The sequence below is a fragment of the Chlamydotis macqueenii genome, chromosome 5, assembly GCF_036417535.1.
Source record: "Chlamydotis macqueenii isolate bChlMac1 chromosome 5, bChlMac1.mat, whole genome shotgun sequence".
Taxonomy (NCBI): Eukaryota; Metazoa; Chordata; class Aves; order Otidiformes; family Otididae; genus Chlamydotis; species Chlamydotis macqueenii.
Genome location: NC_141560.1, coordinates 52,416,279 through 52,437,697, shown reverse-complemented (window position 1 = coordinate 52,437,697; position 21,419 = coordinate 52,416,279). Strand labels below are relative to the sequence as shown.

Below are 21,419 nucleotides of genomic sequence, written 5' to 3'. Positions count from 1 at the left end.
GCTGCAGCTGTCTGTCCCCTTCCTGCTGCTTAAGAGGACCTGGTTGGGAAACGGGGTGTGCAGAACAACAGTCATTAGCGATGTGACTAAATGTCTTTAGTGTGACAGGAATGCCTTATCTTAGTTAGGAAAATAGGTCCCTTTGAAAATACATCAGCTAAATTTATTAACTCCCTGTTCTTAAACATATCCTTACGTGGTTTTTTTAACAGCTCTGGTATTTAGGGTTGTTTTTTTTTTTCCTGCTCTATAGTGTCTGCGTGAATTGTTCCTTTCTGTCTTGCCAGAATGGGCTTAATCCAAAATCCACTGAAGTTACTGGGATTTTCCCCATTGATGTCAGAAGTTCTGGCCCTGCATGGCTAGTAGCATTCTGAGGAAAGACTGTAATGAATAAACAGAAAAATAGATAGGAAATTTTGCTCCTCTATTCCTTAGAAGTGCCTTTATCTGGAGCAGTAAATACAGATCAGTTTCGGAAGACAATAGGCAGCAGACTGATGTGCAAATATAATTTCTACAGGTATTCCTTTGAGGCCAGTGAAATGGAACACAAATGCATTTGCTGCCATGAAAAAAGAAGTCATGAAGTGAAGGTGGAACTAATTTGCTCTAAGCATAAGACAGTCCGATTCACATACGTGCATGTAGATGAATGTGGATGTGTGGAAACAAAATGCCCAAAGAGGAGATCATGAGCATAAACTAAAGGGAACATTTCAGCTCCCATTTAAAGCTTCCCTAGCAAGTGTGTATTTTAGAAAACAGCTGTGAGTAATCTTCAAATGACTGTACTTCTCTCTTGTGCTTTTTTCTTCTGGTATTATATGCAGCTACGGAAAATAGCTAAAGATTTTACTCCAGATGTTTGTAGAATAAACTGCATTTCAAAGAGGACTTGTTCTCCTGTTTCGGTGATGCTGCCAATGGGGCAAGGTGACTAATGTCTTTAATCCCATAGTGGTGTATAAACCAAGGTTATTACAAGACACTAGAGATAGCTGATGCCTTTCAAAAGTCGTAGAATCATAGAATGGTTAGAGTTGGAAGGGACCTTCAAAGGTCATCTAATCCAACCCCCCTGCAAGAGGCAGGGACATCCCCGACTAGATCAGGTTGCTCAGAGCCTCATCCAGCCTGGCCTTGAACGTTTCCAGGGATGGGGCTTCCACCACCTCTCTGGGCAACCTGCTCCAGTATTCTACAACTCACATAGTAAAAAAGTATTTCTAATATCCAATCTAAATCTACCTCCCTCTATTTTAAAACCATTACCCCTCGTCCTATCACAACAGGCCCTACTGAACAGCCTCTCCCCATCTTTCTTGTAGGCCCCCTTCAGGTACTGGAAGTCCTGCCTGATGAAAGTGCACATTGTAAAACCATAACCACATGCATCACTTAATTTCCCTTACAAGGGAAACAGCAGTCACTTCCACAGCTGCAGTTCAATCAGAGAAGCAGGACTCAGCTCAAGGGCACATTTTCTTTCTTCCCCTCAGTGGTCCTGAACCTACTTTGTCTGTGGCTCTGGGTCACTGGAGGAAAGTAAGGTGCCTTTTTTCCTTCTGTACAGTGAGCACTACATCAGGAGTGTGAAAACATGCTTTACATACACACTACAAAATTACTATATTTGCACCCTTATTGTGAGTCCTTATCTCTCTGGTGTTTTTTATTATTTGACAACATTAAACTCTGAGCTGTGTGTCAGGTGGGAGACTGATGTTCAGTCTCACTGCTGGTTACATTACTACAATTTGTATTATAAATGATTGACTCCCAGCTAGCATGTCCAATGGTACTGGTGACAGTATCTTATGTGGACAGGGATCAAAATGGTCCAACAATACCTTCAGAGGATGCAAGGAAGGGCAGATGCTTCTGCTACTTGAGCAATTTGCTTTTTTTTTGTGATGTGAAAGAGAGATGAGGACTCTGACTATTTTCAGAGTGCAGTATTCTGCAGCCTGCTGTATGTGGGCTTTTGGGAATTGTTTTGAAGCGAATGCTTTTGAACAGACCAAGTAGATATGAAGCGCATTAAACTTGAGCTTTCCATTTAAAAATACTGCAGCTATTGAGCCCCGAGTAATCTTTAATTTAATTTTTTTTCATAATAAATAATTTCAGCTGATATCAGGTTACTGCCATGTATATGGTTTCAATGGTGTTACTGATCTTAAAATTGTGGGAATCCTTGACTTTGAATCAGCACAGGAGTTGAATGGTACATGTTTTTCTCTGCTTTCACCTGAGAGTCCTGTGCTTATTGGGTTATCACTGTGATGCAATAGGGCAGTCCATGTTATGCCTCTGCAGGATTCAGCTCAGATTTTTTTAATTAACCCATTCTATATCCCCTTTCTGGTATGATTTGTCTCAGTCTAAGCTGAGTGTAAGAGCCCTTGGGAAGCTATCAGTTTCTCAGCTCTGGATATTTTGAGAGTCAGGATAGCCAGCTTAGCTGAAGTCAGAGGAGATGAATTTCATTCTTTGTGTTTATTCTGTTTCCTCACAAAAAAATGAAAGAGATGCTGAATGTACTTAACCATCATACTGGGAATAGATGCACTGCAGGTATCTTTGGGAAACATGGACACCAAAATGCAACAGGTTGTTTGTGCTGGGGTAACGAATTACAGAGTCATAGAACATCTCATGTTGGAAGGGACCCATAAGGATCATCGAATTTAACGTACCTCTTCCATTATCAGCCTCTGCACTAGTCAATGGACCAGTACACTTGATTATATATTACAGGAACATCCAAATAATTTGCTAACTGTCAGTGCAATGCAACTCCCTTGGAAGGTATGCGTTGCATTTGCTTGACAGTGAGGCTCGTGTATAAACTTCACACTAGCCTAGGAAACATTCTTACTAATAGAAAATCAAGTGCATGTGTGCTTTTACAATGCAAAGAACAGCAGCAAAAAAAAAAAAAAGGACATTCCTTTCTTTCCTCCTTGCCTTTCCCTGAGGGGGAAGAAATCATTCTTGAGTGCTTTTGTCATCTGGAGAGTAAGCAGACTCTGTAAGTAGTCAGATACACACTCATGTAAACCCTGCAAATCAGTCATTCTCAGCAGGATGGCTCAGCAAGAGCACAATCAGAAACTTTTCCCATGTCTGCATTATCTTCAAGTGGGAGAAGGGCATAAAACACAATCTAATCTTACCAGGTGTACTTAGATTTCTGTTCTCCTGTGTGTTTTAGTGATGATGAGTCTTTATACAGAAGCTGAGAATGGCATTGATTTAAAAGTATACTTTCCCGTTCATTTTTGGCATGCCTTTTTGCTTTTCATGCAAATGACATGCTGGAACCAAAGGCATATTCCCATCTCCAGAGTGCTTCTGAACAGAGGATCACGTGAAACCTCACATGTTCCTTCTCCATTCAGAGTTACACCTGGGACTTCATTCACTCACTCAGTCCAGTATCTAACTGGCCTAACACTATTTACAGCTCCAATGGCCAGGTATTAAAGGGAACTCATTGGTCCTCGGTTCACAGGTAGATTTCTGTTTAGCTGAGATGCAGTCAGCAAGGCAAAGCCTTTCCAATGAGAACATGCAGCTTTCTCAGGTCAGAGACAGTCAATGGGTCAAACACCTCCCCCCACACACATACACACAAATGCACAGAAATAAAAACCAGTCTGAATGCTGCTTGATCTTGGGAAAGCATTACACTGAAAGTAAATAGATACAATGACCCACTTGCAAGCTGGCCTTTCTTGCTGAGGGGTTCTGCCTCTGCACGCAGCAGTATTACTGCTTGCACAGAGCAAGCTGCATTGCAGCTGAAGTCTACGTGTGCTTCTTTAGGCTGTTGTCACAAGCCCCCCACCAGAACTGGCAAAACTGAACATAGACAGCTCTTCCAGGAAAAGCTTCCCTGTGAATGCTTCACTTGACCATGATCCTGCTGATACTGCTGTCTGGCTGCTTCTCACGTGTGCACGGTCAAGGCTTCAGCTGTAGCCCCAGGCCACCTCTTCCAGTTCGTGACTAGTCTGCGCAAGTCAAGCGTTTCCCCAGAATAACTCAAGAAAAATCAGTGGCGTTGCTCCAAGTACTGTTTCTTCCTTTTGCGTGAATTCTTTACACCAGCATCCACTTAAATAAGGTAACTCCAGGAGAACCAGCGTTCCGCTGAGCCAGTTGGGCCGGGGCTCAGCTGGTTTTAGCCTGTAGCCATTCTTTTCTTATCATGCAAGGATGGTACTCCCACTCACTGAACAGTTCTGAGGCAACACACCAGGAAGTACTGTCCCATATTGCTAAAATAAATATTTGCCAGAGAAACTGCCTTGTGTCAGGGGAACAAGTCCTGAGACACTTTATCATGTCACTGGTGTGCTCTCAGCCTTGATTGCCATAATGAGATGAACTCTGACTTGCCTGTTGGTTTGTGGCTTGGAAAGGTCAGTTCCAAACACTACTTTGACGTAGTTTAGGCTAAATTTTTGTTTGCCTTTTGTTACCAATTATTGATGTTTGCAAGGAGGAAAAGAAAATTAAAGAGGTGCTCTGGATTTTTGTTTGGGGAGAGGCACTGTTCTTTTACAAACTTTTCTACTGACTGGATCCCCGGGCTGTGGAATTGGACCTCTACTGCTGTCTACAGAGTGCTGCACCGATACCAATCTATTCTGGTATCTAGAATCTCCAGCTGAAAACAAAGACTGTGAACTGTAAATGCCCTCTAATACAGAAGGGATTGTTTAAAAAAATGCTGCACCGATTTTGTTTCAGCGTACTAGCTTAACAATTAGAATGAGAAAGTTGCAATGGAAACATGAAAAAAATTTATCTAAATATCACTCAGGAAAGTTATCTGATTAGTAATGAACCAGAAAATAAAATCATCTGTCAAATTCGATGGATCATCTTGCAAGTAAGGGGGAGACCCAGCACTGGGTGGTCTCAGAGCTGTGCCTGACTGTTCTACAGATTCATGTGCTCAAATACATGTTCTTGGCCTTGTTTATATTTCCTTTCTGATCTAAGGTAAGGATAAAGGTAGGCCTTTGTTTCTTTTATATGACTGTAACATTTAAGTTCATAAAGCCTTTTTACAGTAGTATATAATTGGCTATTTGCAAACCTGAGGTGGCTACACTCCTTTTCGTCAGGCATCCTAAACATCCTTAAGGAGAAAGAGCTGTGACAATTTTCCAATGATACCAAGACAAAGGTATCGGTTGTGAAAATCTTTTTGGTTTTTACACTTCAAAGAATCTGATTATTCAGTGTCTTTCAGGTAACAATGGAGTCTCAGTTTACCTTGTACAAGGCCATTCTCACATTTATTTAATTCTTTGACAACAGCAATCCCTCTCTCAGGAAAGCAACCCCGTGGGCTGAGTGCCCAGGCAATTGGCTTTGTGTCAGAAGTAGCCCGGGGTTTGGTCATGAAGCTACAGAGAGGTTGTAGTTTCTTACGCACTTTACTTTTCTCTCGGTGTGAAGACTCATTTTTCATCATTAGTCTCCAAGGCAGTTTAATTGATACTGGCTGGCTTTAATGTAATGATTTTTTTTTTAATTCAAAGGGAATCTGTCCCGTGGCTTCCTGTAACTGTAGATGAGCACCTCTGTTTATAGATATGCCTGTTTCACTTGAGCTTGCTTTCTGTGAAGGCCTGTTTTCAAAATATCTTCCTTGTTGGAAAGAAAATTATTTTACTACTGATTCTCCAGAGGATCCAGTCCAGTGAGGTCTCCCATTGATATAAGTGAAGAAATCAGAGACGACTGGGTGGGTAGGCTCTGGTTTATCGCATCTACTTAAAAAACCATATGTATAAATTAAGACTTGAGGCACTAATCTTTCTGTGTATTTATTGAAAATTGCTATCTATCTTATCTGAGAGCTCATCTGTCTTCTGGAAATGTCCCCACCTCTCCCTCTTTTGACTTCATAGGCAGTCTAAGGTAAGTACAGCCCCATCTCATCTAAATCCTTTAAAGCAATTTAAGAAGTTGATCCCAAATGCCAATTTTACGTATTTGTAATGGGAAGTGCCAGATAGTAACTGCAAATTCTGCCAACCCTATGTCCTTCCTTGAACATCTCAAACATCCTCAGGACTTTCAGTGAAAGAGCTTTTCACTCTGATTTCTAATAAGAATGATGCTGAGCACAGTTTCATTATTTTTGATAGGTTCTTCGGCAAGAGTTTCATCTCACTTACTTTTGATATTTGTAGTGGTCTTGTGAATTTTCCCTTTGCTCCCATTTGGTTTTTTAAATGTAGTGCTTAGTAACCGGTCTCATTCTCAGCCTCGGCAGAGTAAGTCATATTTTGACCTACACCACTGTCCCTTAGCATGACTTCAGCAAATCAAAGGGAACTTAAAACTGGGCTAACTTAGTAGACAGGGAGTTTGCTGCCATGCCTATGTTTTTTGTATGTAAGTTAGATTCAGCTTGAATTTCTGAAGGCCACTGAAGTGGTGAATAAACTCTTCTGTGTTCCAGCTCGGAAATGTTTTTTTCCATGTCACCACCTGTCCCTACACTGCTATTCAAAAATAGTCCTGAGTTAAGTTCGTTGCCACTCCTTTCCAGCATCTTGCCTTTACTTCTTTACATATCCAGGCATTTTTCTATATTGTCTGATCCATTTCTTGTGATTCCATAAAAACCTGGCTTAAAACCAGAGTTTCATCTGACCTTCAGTGAGTATTGTTCTATAAACAAAAGGTTACCAAAATGCAATGTAGCCATACCAGCTGCTACTTTATGGCCTGGAGTTGGCTTTTCCCCCAGGGCTATTTCTCTCAAAGACCACAGCAGATACCTTTACATCTCCAAGCACCCCAATTTACTTCTTGCCCACTTACACTTTCTGTTTGCTCTTGATGGTGTTCTCTGGCTTTTTCAGATGCAGTCATTTCAGGTTAGGCATGGAAAAGATTTACTGGATATGTGTTATAGGCTATAAATCCATCTTTCTTTACTGTTAGCTGAGGAAAATTTTCAGGAACTGCTACAATTCCTAAATAACGAGTTTGGGAAATCCTTCAAAGAATTTTTATAGTCTGCAGTGCTTGCTCTGTATGATAAAGTGCCTGTCTGGAGGCTGTTGGCTGAGAACCAGAATAGCCCCTGTAGCACCAGTGTGGATGCTTGTTCTTCTTAATCACCAAATAAATTGGACTGCACATCTTCCTGAAGACATTTGTGTCTTTCCAGCAGCAAGTAGTTGATTGGGTGACTTATTTGTATCCTAGGTTATAATAATGACCCTTACAGCTTTTCAAAAAGGAAAAGCAGTTTCACGCACATCCTCACCCTACATCCACACTTTCAGGAGAGGATAATTAGGTATTTACTACTGGTCATGCAAAGATTTCTGGCAGAAATTGAAGCTATGCCTATTAATTCACCTTTCCCTCAAGCTCAATGCCTTGAAAAACATCTGAAAAAAACACCCAACCCACCCACATTAAAAAACAGTATTTTTTCCAGCAGTCTCATATTTTGCTCTCTTGAGAGTGTGCTCAACTTCCTTGACATGTTTTTTTTTTTTTTTCAAACTAATGAATTAAGCTGCTCGCTTTTGATGTTGATTTTTCATTGCAGAGTAAGACTCATTGAAAAGAGTTTCTTTGCATCCTGGACATAAGTGTTACTGCTGTGTCTTAGGTCTACCAGACTGATATTTGTCCTGGGATAGCATGACACTTCTGAAGACAAAACTGACTGTTCTATAAAAATCCTAAAGAAATTACTCATTATTTTATTTGACGAACCGGTCTGCATCACTGCATAGTATCACATTATCTCGTAGATACTGGGGATTCCATAATATAGTTAAATTTCACTGGTATGGAATCACTTTGAATTATCTGGTTTCTAACAGCTTTGGGCCTGAATATCTTCTAGTTTCTAGTTTATAAAAGTTTATAAATGGGATAATTCAGGTATATATTTTTTTAATCACAGTTTTTTATTACAGCTTTAAAACTTAACTACTTTTTTAGTTTTTCTTTCCCTCATAAGGTGGGCTGCCTTGCCTGAGAAAGATTCTCCTAACAAAAAATAACTAACAAAATTTTTCACTATCATCAGCAAATATGAATGCTTTGCACATGTAGCTTGTAAAGGTCTCCAACTACTTTAATAAACTAGTCTGTTAATAATGCATGCAAGGGATTATTAGTAATTAAGAACTGTTTCTCCTTGTTCCCACAGTCAAAACAGCGGAGCAAACATTGAAATATGTAATCTTTGTTGCTACTGGACTAGCAGGTCCTGCTTCGTCTACACAGCTTTCTTTAAAGGAACTACAAATTAGTTATGTGTTCAGTCTGCACTACAGCTGGAGACATGAGATGGGTCAGTACTGCCCTTTAGAGGGAAATACATGCTTACACCAGCAGAATCTGAAAGTGGGAAAAGCCCTTGCTGTCTGTGAAAAACCCAACCTGTCACTCGATACAAGCCGACATGGAAAGCGGTGTTATATGATGTGACAGAAACTTGGTGTGACAGGATCTCTAGCCTACCAGCTCACTGAAGTGGAATGTTTTTAAAGTTAAAAGGGCTCTCCCATGCCAAAAATATACCAGATACTTCCAGTCAGTCTCTACAGCTGTATTTTACTAGAGTACAAAATAATAATCTGCAACAGGGTGACTCTCAGCAAAGGAACTACAGAGCTGTTGAGGAAATCTGATTTTAAAAGGTTTGATTAAATCAGTCCCTGGTCAGCTGTGATCATGAAGGCTGGGTTCTTTTCCCCAGTCCACCTCCTTCAAGGACCACTGGGGTTGCCAGGTCTCTTCAAGGGTCCCTGCGAAGCCTCCTTCTCTCCCTTGCCTCTGAAGTTTGGCTTTGAGACTGCTCTCAGCTGCAGAAAGCCCCTGCTCCTTCTCCTTTTCTGCACTCCTGTTGCAAGCTCATCCCGTAACTTTCACACCCCCTCCCAAATCTTCTCCCAGCTAAGCCTGTGCAGTTACTCTCAGGAAAGGAGCCATCTCACTTTTCTTGAGAGGGTCTACTTTAGGCTGCAATAAGTGTTGTGCAGCCCCCAGTATCAGTGTAGACCGAGTGATGACAGACTGAGAGCAGTGCTGCAGAGAAGGACTGGAGGATACTGGTAGATGTAAAATTGGACGTGAACTGGCAATGTGCACTTGCAGCCCAGAAAGCCAACCACATCCTGGGCTGCATCAAAAGAAGCATGGCCAGCAGGTCGAGGAAGGTGATTCTGCCTCTCTCTCTGCTCTGGTGTGACCTCACCTGGAGTACTGTATCCAGCTCTGGAGCCCCCAGCATAAGAAGATCACGGACCTGTTGGAGTGAGTCCAGAGGAGGGCCATGAAGATGATCAGAGGGCTGGAGCACCTCTTCTGTGAGGACAGGCTGACAGTTGGGGTTGTTCAGCCTGGAGAAGAGAAGGCTCCAGGGAGATCTTATAGCAGCCTTTCTATATAAATATATAAAGAGGGCTTATAAGAAAGATATAGAAAGGGCCTGTGGTGACATTGGAACAACAATTTTAAACTGAAAGAGTGTAGGTTTAAATTTGATCTAAGGAATATTTTTTTTTTTTAATTACAACAGTGGTACGACACTGGAACAGGTTGCTCAGAGTTGTGGATGTCCTGTTATTGCCAGTATTCAAAGTCAGGTTGGCTGGGGCTTTGAGCAACCTGATCTACTGTTGGACTAGACAATCTTTGAAGGTCCCTTCCAACTCAATCCACTCTATGAATCAATGATTCGATGTTTTCTTCTCTACAGAGACAGACCATTTAACAGATTGTGCAACAAATAGCAGTTACTTTCACCAAACGGAAAGTTTGTAATGGTTATTCTGGGGGCTTTTATTTTAAACAAACACAAAGACCAGTGGAAAGCATGGCAGTGCTCTGCATCCCTCTTAGGCAGAGGAAACCACTCTAGTACCTCCCACCACCACCAAAAATCCCTCCTTGCTTGTTCTCTGGGCCTCTGTTTCTAACCTGGCAAGGCACACCAGCTGGCTTTCTAGTTGTTTAACTTGCAGCTGGCGTCAGCCTTTTTGCAGGCTTTTGTCTCACAAAAATATTAGCAAAGTAACTGCAAGTTGTAGCAATTTCTGCTGTTAAAAAATTTCATGTATAATTGCATCACTGGAACAGAAACCTCTTGCAAATCTGTCTTTCCCCTTCAATGACATTATTACTCCTGTGTTCACTATAAATACTCAGCATGACATCTTATTTATTTTATATAAATGCTGGTTTTCTTTGAGCAAAGATTTGCAATACTGGGTCAGAAAATAACCTTGGTCTGAACCTTTTGCAGTATTTTAAAATGTGACAGATTGCCAAGGTGAAAAAAATCCAGAAGTGATTTTTCAAAAAACTATTTGACTTAGATTAGATTACTGTACTGCTATATTCATAATATTTGTGCTCTGACTTTTAAATTATACCAGGGGTATTGTAGGCCTTCCAGAAATGAAAATTTATAAAGTGCCAGTTCACTCTGGCAGGCCTTGATCCTTTCTTCACAATATCTAGAGAGCACATTTAATACAATGAAGCTATTAATAGAACAAATTAAAAGCCAAAAGTCTATGTTACACCTGAAAGTACTGAGATGCTCTCTCATGTATTGATAAAGGTTTTAGCTGAACTGCATCCACAAAGGCGAAATTTTAAGGAAAAAAAGCCACAGTTTGACCATGTGTCAATCCTAGGTAAACATCTTCTTGATTTACTGGAAAATATTTTTGGATTTAAGGGAAACATGAAGAAAAAAAATATTTTTAAACCAGTTCTGGAGATAAATTACTTGATGGTCTTCCATTTCATTAAATGTCAGAATATTTAGCATGATGAGAATTTTATTCATACTACTTATGACTAAACTATTCTTAAATGGTTTTTCATTTTTTTTTAGATATAATTTATGATTTCATGCTGTGTATTTTGACAGCCTTTTATTTTTCTTCTGCTTGCACCAGGGTCTAATGCAGTCATATTACTAACAACATTCTTTCAATACATTTATTTCATCAGTTTTGTAACATCTTATTGTGGGTGACTTAACATCAGTTTTAGCATAGCATATGCGTGCATAAAGAAAATGTCAAGTACTGCTGATTGCATTACCCCTTAAGTTCACTAGAAACAAGTGGACTATGTTGCTATTGCAGCTGTTACTGTTTTTACTTATGCCAGTACAAACCAGAACAAAATTCACTGAAGTCAACAAATCTTTAGTGAGACAATTAAGAAATTATGTGAAGAGTTATTCCTATATTTACAGTAAAGCATTTGATTTGCTAGTATTACATCCATTTGGTTGTATACCAATCCTACTATTTCATATATCCTGTAATAAAGTTCTCCTAATTCCTACCTACAACCATAGTCCTTCTGTCTGTAAATATGAATGTTTGTTGAGAACCGAAAAAGATCTGATGCTATCAGAGCTTTTTCAGTTGAAGGATAAGGAGCCAATTTGCATATTTTGGTGCACACACCATCTGCACCCAGAAAGTCAATACAAGAAGGGTGGAATAATCAACAGGTTTTACAGAGGTATTTGCTTTTTCTTCCTTAATCTGAAATCTGATATAGTTTGTAAGCCATCAAAAGTAAGAGGTCCTATAACAATTTTTCTTTTGCAAAGGCAAAAAAACCTACTTGGTTTGAGGTAGAGATCAATACATTTATGAAAGATTACCTGATATTATTCCTTCTAGATACCAGAAGTGAATCTGCTGACCTGAGAACTCTCTTCCACTTTGAGGTTCTTAACAAATTTCACGGATAGACCAGGGACATGGGTTTTAGTGGTATAAGTCAGGATGGCCATGTTGATGCATTGGTGCACTTTAAAGTCCATACTGCCTGTTTGAACATGTTCCTAACCGTTGGTGTATTTCTGTACAGACAGCCAAGTTAAACTTCATCCTCTTGCTTCCAGCATGATTTGACATAAATCATGGCTGCAATGGCAGGTCCAAGACCTTTGCCAGACTGAGCATTTAACATAGCTTACCTTACCCACACCGTTTTTTTTAGCACTAGCTTTATGATTTCTGTTATAATTGCAGTGATGTCTCCAAGTGTCACCTTATCTTATCTGTGACCCTTTTGTCACTGTGAATGTGCCAATCTCAAAGCCTGAAATTAAATCAAGTAGCTTGGCTTTTTTTTTGCTGTGCCTGACAGCGAGATGTGAAGGCTTTGTAAGACTGTCTTCAAACAACACGTGTTGTTTGAAATTCACTGTCACAAATTCAGATTCTCTTGGGTGTTCATATTGGAAAAAAAAGGTGACTTCATCCTAGCTCAGTCATAATTTCTTTTTAGGATACCGTATCCTGTGGGACCAAGCGTTACTCCAGTGGTATTCTCCCAGTGTTTTAGGAGGTCCCAAAGTAAAACACTAGCGAAGCAACCTGCTGTGTGTCACTAGTGGTGTTCTTGCACCGGACAGTGTTTGCTTTTCAAAACCCGTGTTCAATAGAGGCAATAAATCATTTAATTGCTTTCCACATGTCTGCTGCAGTACAGCTAACCTCCTGCTTAACTGGCCAGGCGGATTTCAGCAAATACTGTACACAGGAGAGGTGAAAAGGGGCCCAAACACAATGGCAGGAGAAAATTTGTTTCTGTGTTGGCAAAAACAACTATTTCTCCCTAAATCAAATGCCAGCACAATGGAATCACCCCCAAATACAGTATATTGTGCTGCTCTTGGGTTTTAGCATGGGAGTCTGTGCCCTCATTGTTCTTTCCAGTATACCAGCAAGCAGTAGTGTTTATTGTACAATTTCCATGGGTTCAGCTTTTGTGCTTAGTTAATTACAAGGAAGCAGCCACGATTTAAAGTCATTGCATTTTTCAAAACAGGACAAAGGGCTACCAGGCAAAAGTTTTATGTTCCGTAACTTACAAAGCACTTTTGAACCTATTTTAAGGCACTATGGACTTCATTCTTCCTATCCATGTTCAGCCCTGAATCTTTTTCACCACATACGAGTGAGCTCCATGTCAACAGTGAACAAATTTACATGTTTAGTAAATTTGCAATGTCAGCTTAAGTCACAGGAGCTACCTTGGGAGCAGCAGATGGTCTGGAGTAGTCCTGTGGCCTGTCACTCAAAACATGTACAGTGGAAGATGACAAGGGCCAACCCTGCAAAAAGGTATTGATGCAAAAGGCTTTTGTGTTCATTGGAGATGTTAAGAAAGCAGTAAGTTTGTCTAGCAGACAAACCCAGGTCTGCTAGATCAGGACCACTGTTTTCGTGTAAAAATTACCCAGACTTAAAGAAGCAACTTAGCTGCAAAGATGGTAGACCTATCTCCTCCATTTTAAATTGTACCTCAGGTTCACGGTCTGGATATGCTCTGTCCAACAAACTTCCTAAGAAATGGGCTAAACCTAACTGCATTCACATTTTCTCCCAGGAATGTGGGAGATTCCTTATTTTTGGAGAAAAATTCAGTTTCTTTTGGTGACCCACCAAAGGAGAGTCTCTGCAGAGCCAAATGTTAGAATAGTCACTGGAGGATTTAACTCTAAGCTTGTCAGATGTATTGCATATCACCCAGTGTCCTGAATGGTTCCCATATACAGTAAAACACTCCTAGTGACACCTGTGGCTTTGGAAAAGCTGCTGCCTAGTAGGGTTCCTCACTTTTTTTTTTTCCTTTCCTTTATATTCAACCTGTCATTTTCAATGTTTTTTTTTATAATTTGGCAACCATTTTATGTCTTGGTTTTCAGTTTATTTTTTCAACTGAGTTTATCAGCAAATGCTGGCTTGTTAAAAAAAGAAACTTTTCTGATGGAAACTAGTATGGGAGCACTTCTTTCATTTTACCTTTGACTTAAATTAAATGTAAATCCTAGAAAATAAACTAAGTAGTGAAGCCACACCTCCCGTCCTGCTTTCTCCACTTACACTGGTTGATCAGTGAACTTACTGAAAGCTTATCTCCTTACGGAAGTGAATTTGGACTAAGGGTGTGTGTACGAATTTAAACTGTGCTCCTTGTCATTGATTGGCTTCCTGGGTGATTGCTCTTATCTAGGAATTGAGTGGTCTGTCCACAAAGCCAATTCAAAATAAGACACACTTTACAGCTTCAGAAAGCTTTTGTTTCCGAATTATGTTCGTCTGCAAGGTACACCTATTCTGGGATAACAGGGCCACACAGGGAGTGAGTGTCAGTCCTAGCACCAGATGTTCCAAAGAGGCAGGAAGAGTTGGAAGACAAGAGCTATGCTATTGGCCATATAGAGCATCAAGCGTGAACCCATCACCTTTTTCATAACCCACAAGAGCTGATAACAGTTGAGACAAAAGACATGTATTTGCTGCTGTTTGTTAATTCTCCGTATGACTTCTGTGAATAATTTGGAATCTTGGACAACATTTACAGTTCTTCCTTATTCATGGGCAATACAGTATTTATAGTATTTTTCATAGAGATAGAAGTGTTAACAACCTGGCATCCCGGATATATTCCAGCACACATACTTCCATTTTGCTTACTCGTGTTAGCCTTGTAGTTTCAGCTCCTATAGCCAAAGCATTTACTTCTTCTTGTTCTAAACAGGCAAATAATAGCCATGTTGTCAATTTGTTGACTCACAGGGTGCGGCATTCCTAGGGCTTGCACTGTTACTACATCTGTCTGGTAAAGACACCCATGCACAAAATATTTTCACTAACACCATCTTTACCTTGTTCTCTTAATTATTAAAACATTTACGTAAAGAATAGGCATTTTCCATGCATAGTCAACAAGATATTGGGGTTTTGGTTTGGTTTTATTGGAGAAATAGTTTCCAGTCTTTGTTTTTCAGAAATGCAGTTTGACTTCTTCCTCTGACATTGTTTTCATCACGAGTGATTGCCGTTTTTTCTCTTTTCCTTATTTTTCTGATCTTTAGATATGATTAAAAGGGCCAATAGCTACAATTAGCCTACTAACTCCAAGAACACAAATGAAAATCTACACCAAGAATAACAGAGATTGATTAAACCTAGACAACAGGATTGTAAGCAGTGCCAATATGGACTACTTTTACTATCTACATTGCCTAATAATATACTCACAGATCCTAACAGGAAAAAATAATAATAATTTCTCAGCATTCTCAGAGAGTAGCACAGATTCTGTGCTCTTATCCCCGTTGCTCAGGTAGTGAAGGCAGTGATGGGATACACTCTATTTACAATGGCTATGTGCCATATATGGCGAAAAGGATTTCACTGTCCAGTTCTTGACAAATTGAGTCAAGAATTAAGAAGACTTTTTTTTAGCTCATCTACATAAAGACGCAGGGATTGTTTCTTTATTTTTGAGACACCTAGCCTAAACTGCCAAGATGTATAGTCTAATGATATTAACCAGCATGAACTACTTTTAACAGTTTCTCCCAGGGTTGACCTCACACACCTGTCTTGAGTAAAAACAGCATGCACCTTCCTGCTTCACTCAAGACTGGGCAATGAGGGCTTACCTCATATTTTCCACACACCCAGAGTGTCAACAGTAATGGCTGAATGGAACCATTGAAATACTAATATGGTTGATTAAGGAGTCTTTTTTTCCCACTACTGATTCTTGTCTTGTTTTTTTTTTAACAAATCAAGGGAAATTAAACTTAACTGGAACAGCTGCATCACTGAAAAGAAACTAAGAGTTCCTCTAGGAAGATTGCCTAATGCTGCAGATTTCTTATACACTTATTTTGGTGGAAAATGTTTTATAAACTCTATGGAGGAACAAGTAAAGGCATATTTAACAATATAAAAGGCATTGAAAAAGCAATGGATACATAGGAAAGTTAACCGTATATTTTAAAGCATGATTTACAGCCCAAGCTGTGATATCGAGTATGTTTTCAGTTAAGATAGCATACACACAGCACAATCACTTTAATTCATAAGAGCATTAGGATTCTTGGTGAAGAAAGATGCTATTATAGTGCAATACATGATTATAATTATTAATATGTTAACAATTGTAAGAATTATTGCAAAGGAAGTGAGCTATTTGTTCAAACAATATCATTTTGTCATCAATTCCTATCTATGTACAATATAAATGGGATTGAATCCAGTCCACAATAATGTTGAAGTCCAACTGAATTTCATTTACAGTGCATTAAGCAGGAAAGAAAGATAATTTGGGAAGTGTGGGATGTTTGGACTTTGCTTACTTTGGCAAAAATCTGTTCCTGTATAATACATTCCTGGCTCTCCCACTTTTGCAGTCAACATCTATTCTTTTTCAGTGTCAGATCAGTGTGCTTCTTACAAGACAAGGTTACATAATGCTCCTAGCACATGTGAGCCGAGGGGGAAACCCCTCTATTCCTTATCCTACAGCCTTTTAAAGCCAGTGTTGGCATTTTTTTCTCTCTGCTGTATGTGGTTAATTTTTTTTTTAACTTGTTGCAAGTAGAAAAAAGCAGCCCAGTGTTTTGAATGAGTGCATCTACCACAGAACTAGATAATCCCCAGCCTGATGCATTTGGGCCCTACACTGAGCCCATTTGCCTCTAAGCTTCCCCAGGTAGATGGGGATTTTACTGCTTTTCCTTTTGTCCCTTAACTACATGTTCTTGGCACAGCTTCCCTCCCAGAAGGAGTGAAAGAACTTCAGCGCTGCTTTTTCATCACCACCTCCAGTGTCACCATCTGCTCTGCAAGATCTCCAGCCCAAGGGATGCTCTGGATTTACAGCAATCTCAGTCAGACTTTCCTAAGACTTGTCAACACATTTCCTCTTTAAATAGCACAAAAAGCTACATGCCTGGGGGAGAGGGGGAGAGGGGGTGCATCCTAAGTGATATTGCAAAAGCCTGCATGGATTGCCCCATCTCCTTTCCCTCATCAGCTGGGAGCACTCTCTGAGAATGATTCCTGCATCCAGGGTGCCTTGTTTGCATGTGGTAGTGTTTGGTGGGGTGGGAGAGGGAATCCAAGATTATCCTAGGACCTTCTTCCTGGCCATGGATTAATTTCTGTCAGCTCCACATGTAAGCAATACAAGCCACTACCTGCAGTCCTGTAGGCCATCTCTACACCTTCACAGTATGCACCTGCATGGAGACTTCCCCTCACCCCACCTTTTTTTTTTTTTTTTTTTTTTTGGCATTTCATATGTTCCCCAGCCTAGGTAGCTGCAGGTAGAAATTGCTGTGGAACAGCTAAAGCCACAACTATGGACTCGCTGCCTGCACACTGGCTCACATCTTGTGGGATTCCTAGTCACTGGGAAATTAGGGAAATTACTCCTTTGTAAACTTACGTCCTCTTCCCTAGGTAGGTAGGTCAGGCAACATAAGGAGGGAGGAGTAGGAAGAGTGGAGAGGCAGAGAGTCGCTCCTCCAGTTTGAGAAAGCATATGTGTGGTGGGATGCTCTGGGCCTTGTGTAGCCAGTCCTACTGGAGGGGGTCATCAAAGTTCGGCTTGCTAGGGAACTAAAGTTCGAGCCTCTCCACTGCAGCATGTACAGGATCTGCAGCTGATCTCTTAATAATTGACTCACTGACCTCCAAATAAATTTTATTTGACCTTAGTTGGGTTTGTACTCAGAAACAGGCTTCTGCATGGCTAAAATTTGGTTCCTCTTGCTCCCCTTGCTGTCCTCAGACATTCAGTGTTACAAAACTTCTCACACACACACATCTCACGATTTTTGTTCTGCTTTGGGAAAATTCCACTGCTCCAAACTCTAGCCATTTTCAGGAAAGTAAGTGAAAACTGATTACCTTTACATTTTAGTCATTGTTTAGTCTGCTCTTGGACCAGTCACTAATTGATAGCTCTTTATGCCAGTCTCTTTCGAAACCAGAGTTGTAGCTGCCACTCCTTTGCTGCTTAGCACAAGAAACAGGAGATAGGAGGAGGAGGTAGAGACAGTTTTAAGACCAAAAAAAAAAAAAAACCAAAAAAACCCCAAACAAACCCTGTTACATTTACAGAGAAATTTCTCTGTTGCTTAAAGGGTATTTTTTTCTGTTGCTTAAAGGGTCACATCATGGAGTTCTGGGACTTCGAAACACACACAGTACCAGGAAGTTAATTACATTTTTGCTGATACCATATTCAGTGTTTGATGGACCATGTCTGTTCTAATAATGAAAAATTCTTAGTTTGCCAACCTATTGCCTTTATAGATCCTAAAGCTGTGTATATTTCTGGAAAAAAAAACAGGACATTTTTCTTTAAAAAGTTAATTACTGAGCTTCAAGCCCATCCCCTCTTGATTGAGGTACATTCAAGAGTCATGGAGGGCTGGTCTTAAACAAATATTCCAATGAATTTATTACGTCAAAGTCATTTTTGCTCTATTGTGTCTAATGCCAAAGGTATTGAGGAAATTCCATCAACAAAACTGTTTTTCAGTCTCCCTGTATTCATTGCCAAAACAGCATCAGCACAGCTGATAACAGAGCTGCTATTGGTCTGTAGCATTCTTTTAAAAGGAAAATCATAGTAAAAAGAACAGAGCCACTGAAATACAATCTACATCGAGAAAAAAATGAGCTTAAAATATCACTTTTTTGGTCCTCAGTTGAACGAGACTTTATGGGAAGTCAGTGGAACTTAGCCCTAAAGTCAAACAGATGCTAAAATTTTCTTCTTGAATAAAAACCCTGACCTGAGTGGGACCTGCCCATCTTTGGTGTAAATAGACCAGGCCAAGGATGTTCAAAACAATGCTTTAAGTGAGAGGCTCCTCAGGGTGCAGTGCCGTTCCCAACTCATTTCACACATGGTCATTACCTTTATGTGATATGAGAACCCCACACACCCCATACAATTCTGTTCTCCAGTTGCCATTCCTGTTGTTTTGGTCACTTCCATCTTTGCAGATGAATAAGAAGGCTGGAGTGAGATAGATAATATTCCTGTATATCAGCTGGGATTTCTCTCTAGGAAAGTGAAAGAGAAGATTTAAGACTCGTAAAATTCTAAGTGAGAGCAATTAGGATAGCTTTCACTACTCACCGTCTTCAGTTACTAAACAAACAGAGGCCCTGTGTGTACACACACTGTTCCTTATGTCTAAGGTCAGAACGCGTTCTCTCCCTCAAGCAAACAGACAGACTTCAGGTATCTGTCAAACCAGACCCTGGAACCAAAACCAACCAAACTTTAAGGTGTTCAAATTCTAATTCTGATCTTCCATATGGGACCTTTCCCTATTTCACAACTCCCCTAAAAGAGAAATGGCTTTGCATTGCAGATGCTAAGCACCTTTTGAATTGCCTCTCCCACTGCTTATCTTCATTCCTCTGCTCATTCTTTCCCATATCATGTGCTTGTGATGCAATTGCAGGAACAGCACATGGCCTCACAGCCCATGCTCACAGCAGAAATATTATAGCCCCAAGATTCCTGCATTTGTAGAGCTGGAAGAGTTAACGAAGAGTAAACGGCAACAGGCAACTTGAGAGGAGGGAGAGCTGTTAAGAATTGAGGCATTGTTTTCTGGATTAATGATTTGTAAATGGAGAGGAAAGCCAAAACTTTTCCTGTTAAAGGCAGTCCGGATTGGTAGAGTCTGGTCACACCTGCAGGAAAAAAAAAATCTTAGCAATTTATTCCAAACAATTCCAAGTAAAACAAAACTTTCGAGATTGTTAGTTGTCCTCCTGATAGATCACTGGGTGAAGATTTAACATCTGTGATTGGAGTTGTCGCAGTGGAAAGCGAGAAGTGTGCTGGATGGTAATATGTAAGCTTGAGTCTTCCTGCTCTGCTGACCATGGAGGATGGCAGGAGGTGACTGGCCAAAGCTGAAAGAATTGAGTGTTTCGAAGAGTAACCAAAACACCTTGAGTTACACATAGAAAACCCAGTCTTAACAGTGAATAACTAAAAATACTATCCACTGTTTTAAAATCCTCTTAAATTACTCTTCTAAGAAAGATGTTATCCAGTTGGTCAATACAACATTAGCTGCTGTGCAGAACTATCTGGAAAAAGAAATTTATCTCCAGAAAAAGAAATGAGTGTAACTAGGAGAAGTAACTCCAGAAAAAGTGTTATGCAGATTCCCCAGTACCAAAAAACACATCAGTGTCTTCACTTACTTCTTGACCAGTAAATTTCATTTTCATTTTTTTATCTTTTCTCTCCTACACCATACCTTGTCTTTCCTAGATGACTACTTCTTCCCAAGGTAACTAAGATGATTTATAAGTACTTGTGTTCTTCATTAAGGTAGTCAGTAGTTCAGTTCCATAGGAACACTAGTTTAAGCTCATTTAATGAGAAAAAACAACCTGCTGCATAGAATCAGATTCATAGAATGGTGCCTCACCAACCTCACAGTAAAGAATTTCTTCCTTATAGGTAATCTAAATCTACCATCTTTCAATTTAAAACTGTTACCCATCATCGTATCACTAGTCTCAGTGATAAAGAGTCCTTCCCTATTTTTCCTGTAGGCCTCCTTTAGGTACTGGAAAACAGCTATAAGGTCTCCCTGGAGCCTTCTCTTTGCCAGGCTGAACAACCCCAACACTGGCAGCTTGTTTTCACAGGAGAGGTGCTCCAGCCCTCTGGGTCATCTTCGTGGCCCTCCTCTGGACTCTCTCCAATGAGTCCATGTCTTTCTTATGCTGGAAGACCCAAGGCTGAACACAATTCTCCAGATGACAGAGTGGGAAAATCACCTCCCTTGACCTCCTAGCCATGCTTCTTTTGATATAGCCCAGGATATGGTTGGCTTTTTGGGCTGCAAGTGTACATTCCTGGGTTATGTTGAGCTTCTCATCAACAAATGCCCCCAAGTCCTTCTCCTTAGGTCTGCTATCAATCCATTCTCTGGGATTGTCCCGACCCATGTACAGGACCTTGCACTTGGCCTTGTTGAACTTCAGGAGGTTCGTAGGGCCCCAGCTCTCAAGCCTGTCAAGGTCCCTCTGGCTAGCATCCCTTCCCTCCCATATGTTGACCACAGGACACATTTTGGTGTTGTTGGCAAACTTGCTGAGCGTGCACTTAATCCCACTGTCCATGTCACTGACAAAGATGTTAAACAGTGCTGGTTTCAATACTGACCCCTCAAGAACACCATTTGTCACTGGTTCCCACTTGGTCATTAAGCCATTGACCGCAACTCTTTGAGTGTGACCATCCAGCCAATTCCTTATCCATTGAGTGGTCCATCTGTCAAATCCATGTCTCTTCAATTTAGAGACAAGGATGTTGAGCAGGACAGTGTCAAATGCTTTGTATGATTCCAGGCAGATTATGTCAGTTGCTCTTCCCTTATCCACCAACACTGTAACCCCATCATAGAAAGGCACCTAGTGAAGCCATGTTGGCTGTCACGAATCACCTCCTTAATTTCTGTGTGCCTTAGCATAGTTTCCACGAGGATCTGCTCCATGACCTTGCCAGGCACAGAAATG

General features: G+C 40.4%; 1 protein-coding gene across 2 annotated transcripts in view; it reads left to right on the top strand.

The window, feature by feature from the left end:
- Nucleotides 1–698, top strand: part of LOC104478441 (mucin-5B) — a 44,712-nt gene extending 44,014 nt beyond the window's left edge. For both annotated transcript variants that reach the window (XM_010118782.2, XM_086749050.1), the window contains one exon: nucleotides 524–698. In XM_010118782.2, coding sequence (XP_010117084.2) covers nucleotides 524–698 — 175 coding nt within the window. The remainder of the gene's footprint in view (nucleotides 1–523) is intronic.
- The last annotated feature ends 20,721 nt before the right edge of the window (nucleotides 699–21,419 follow it).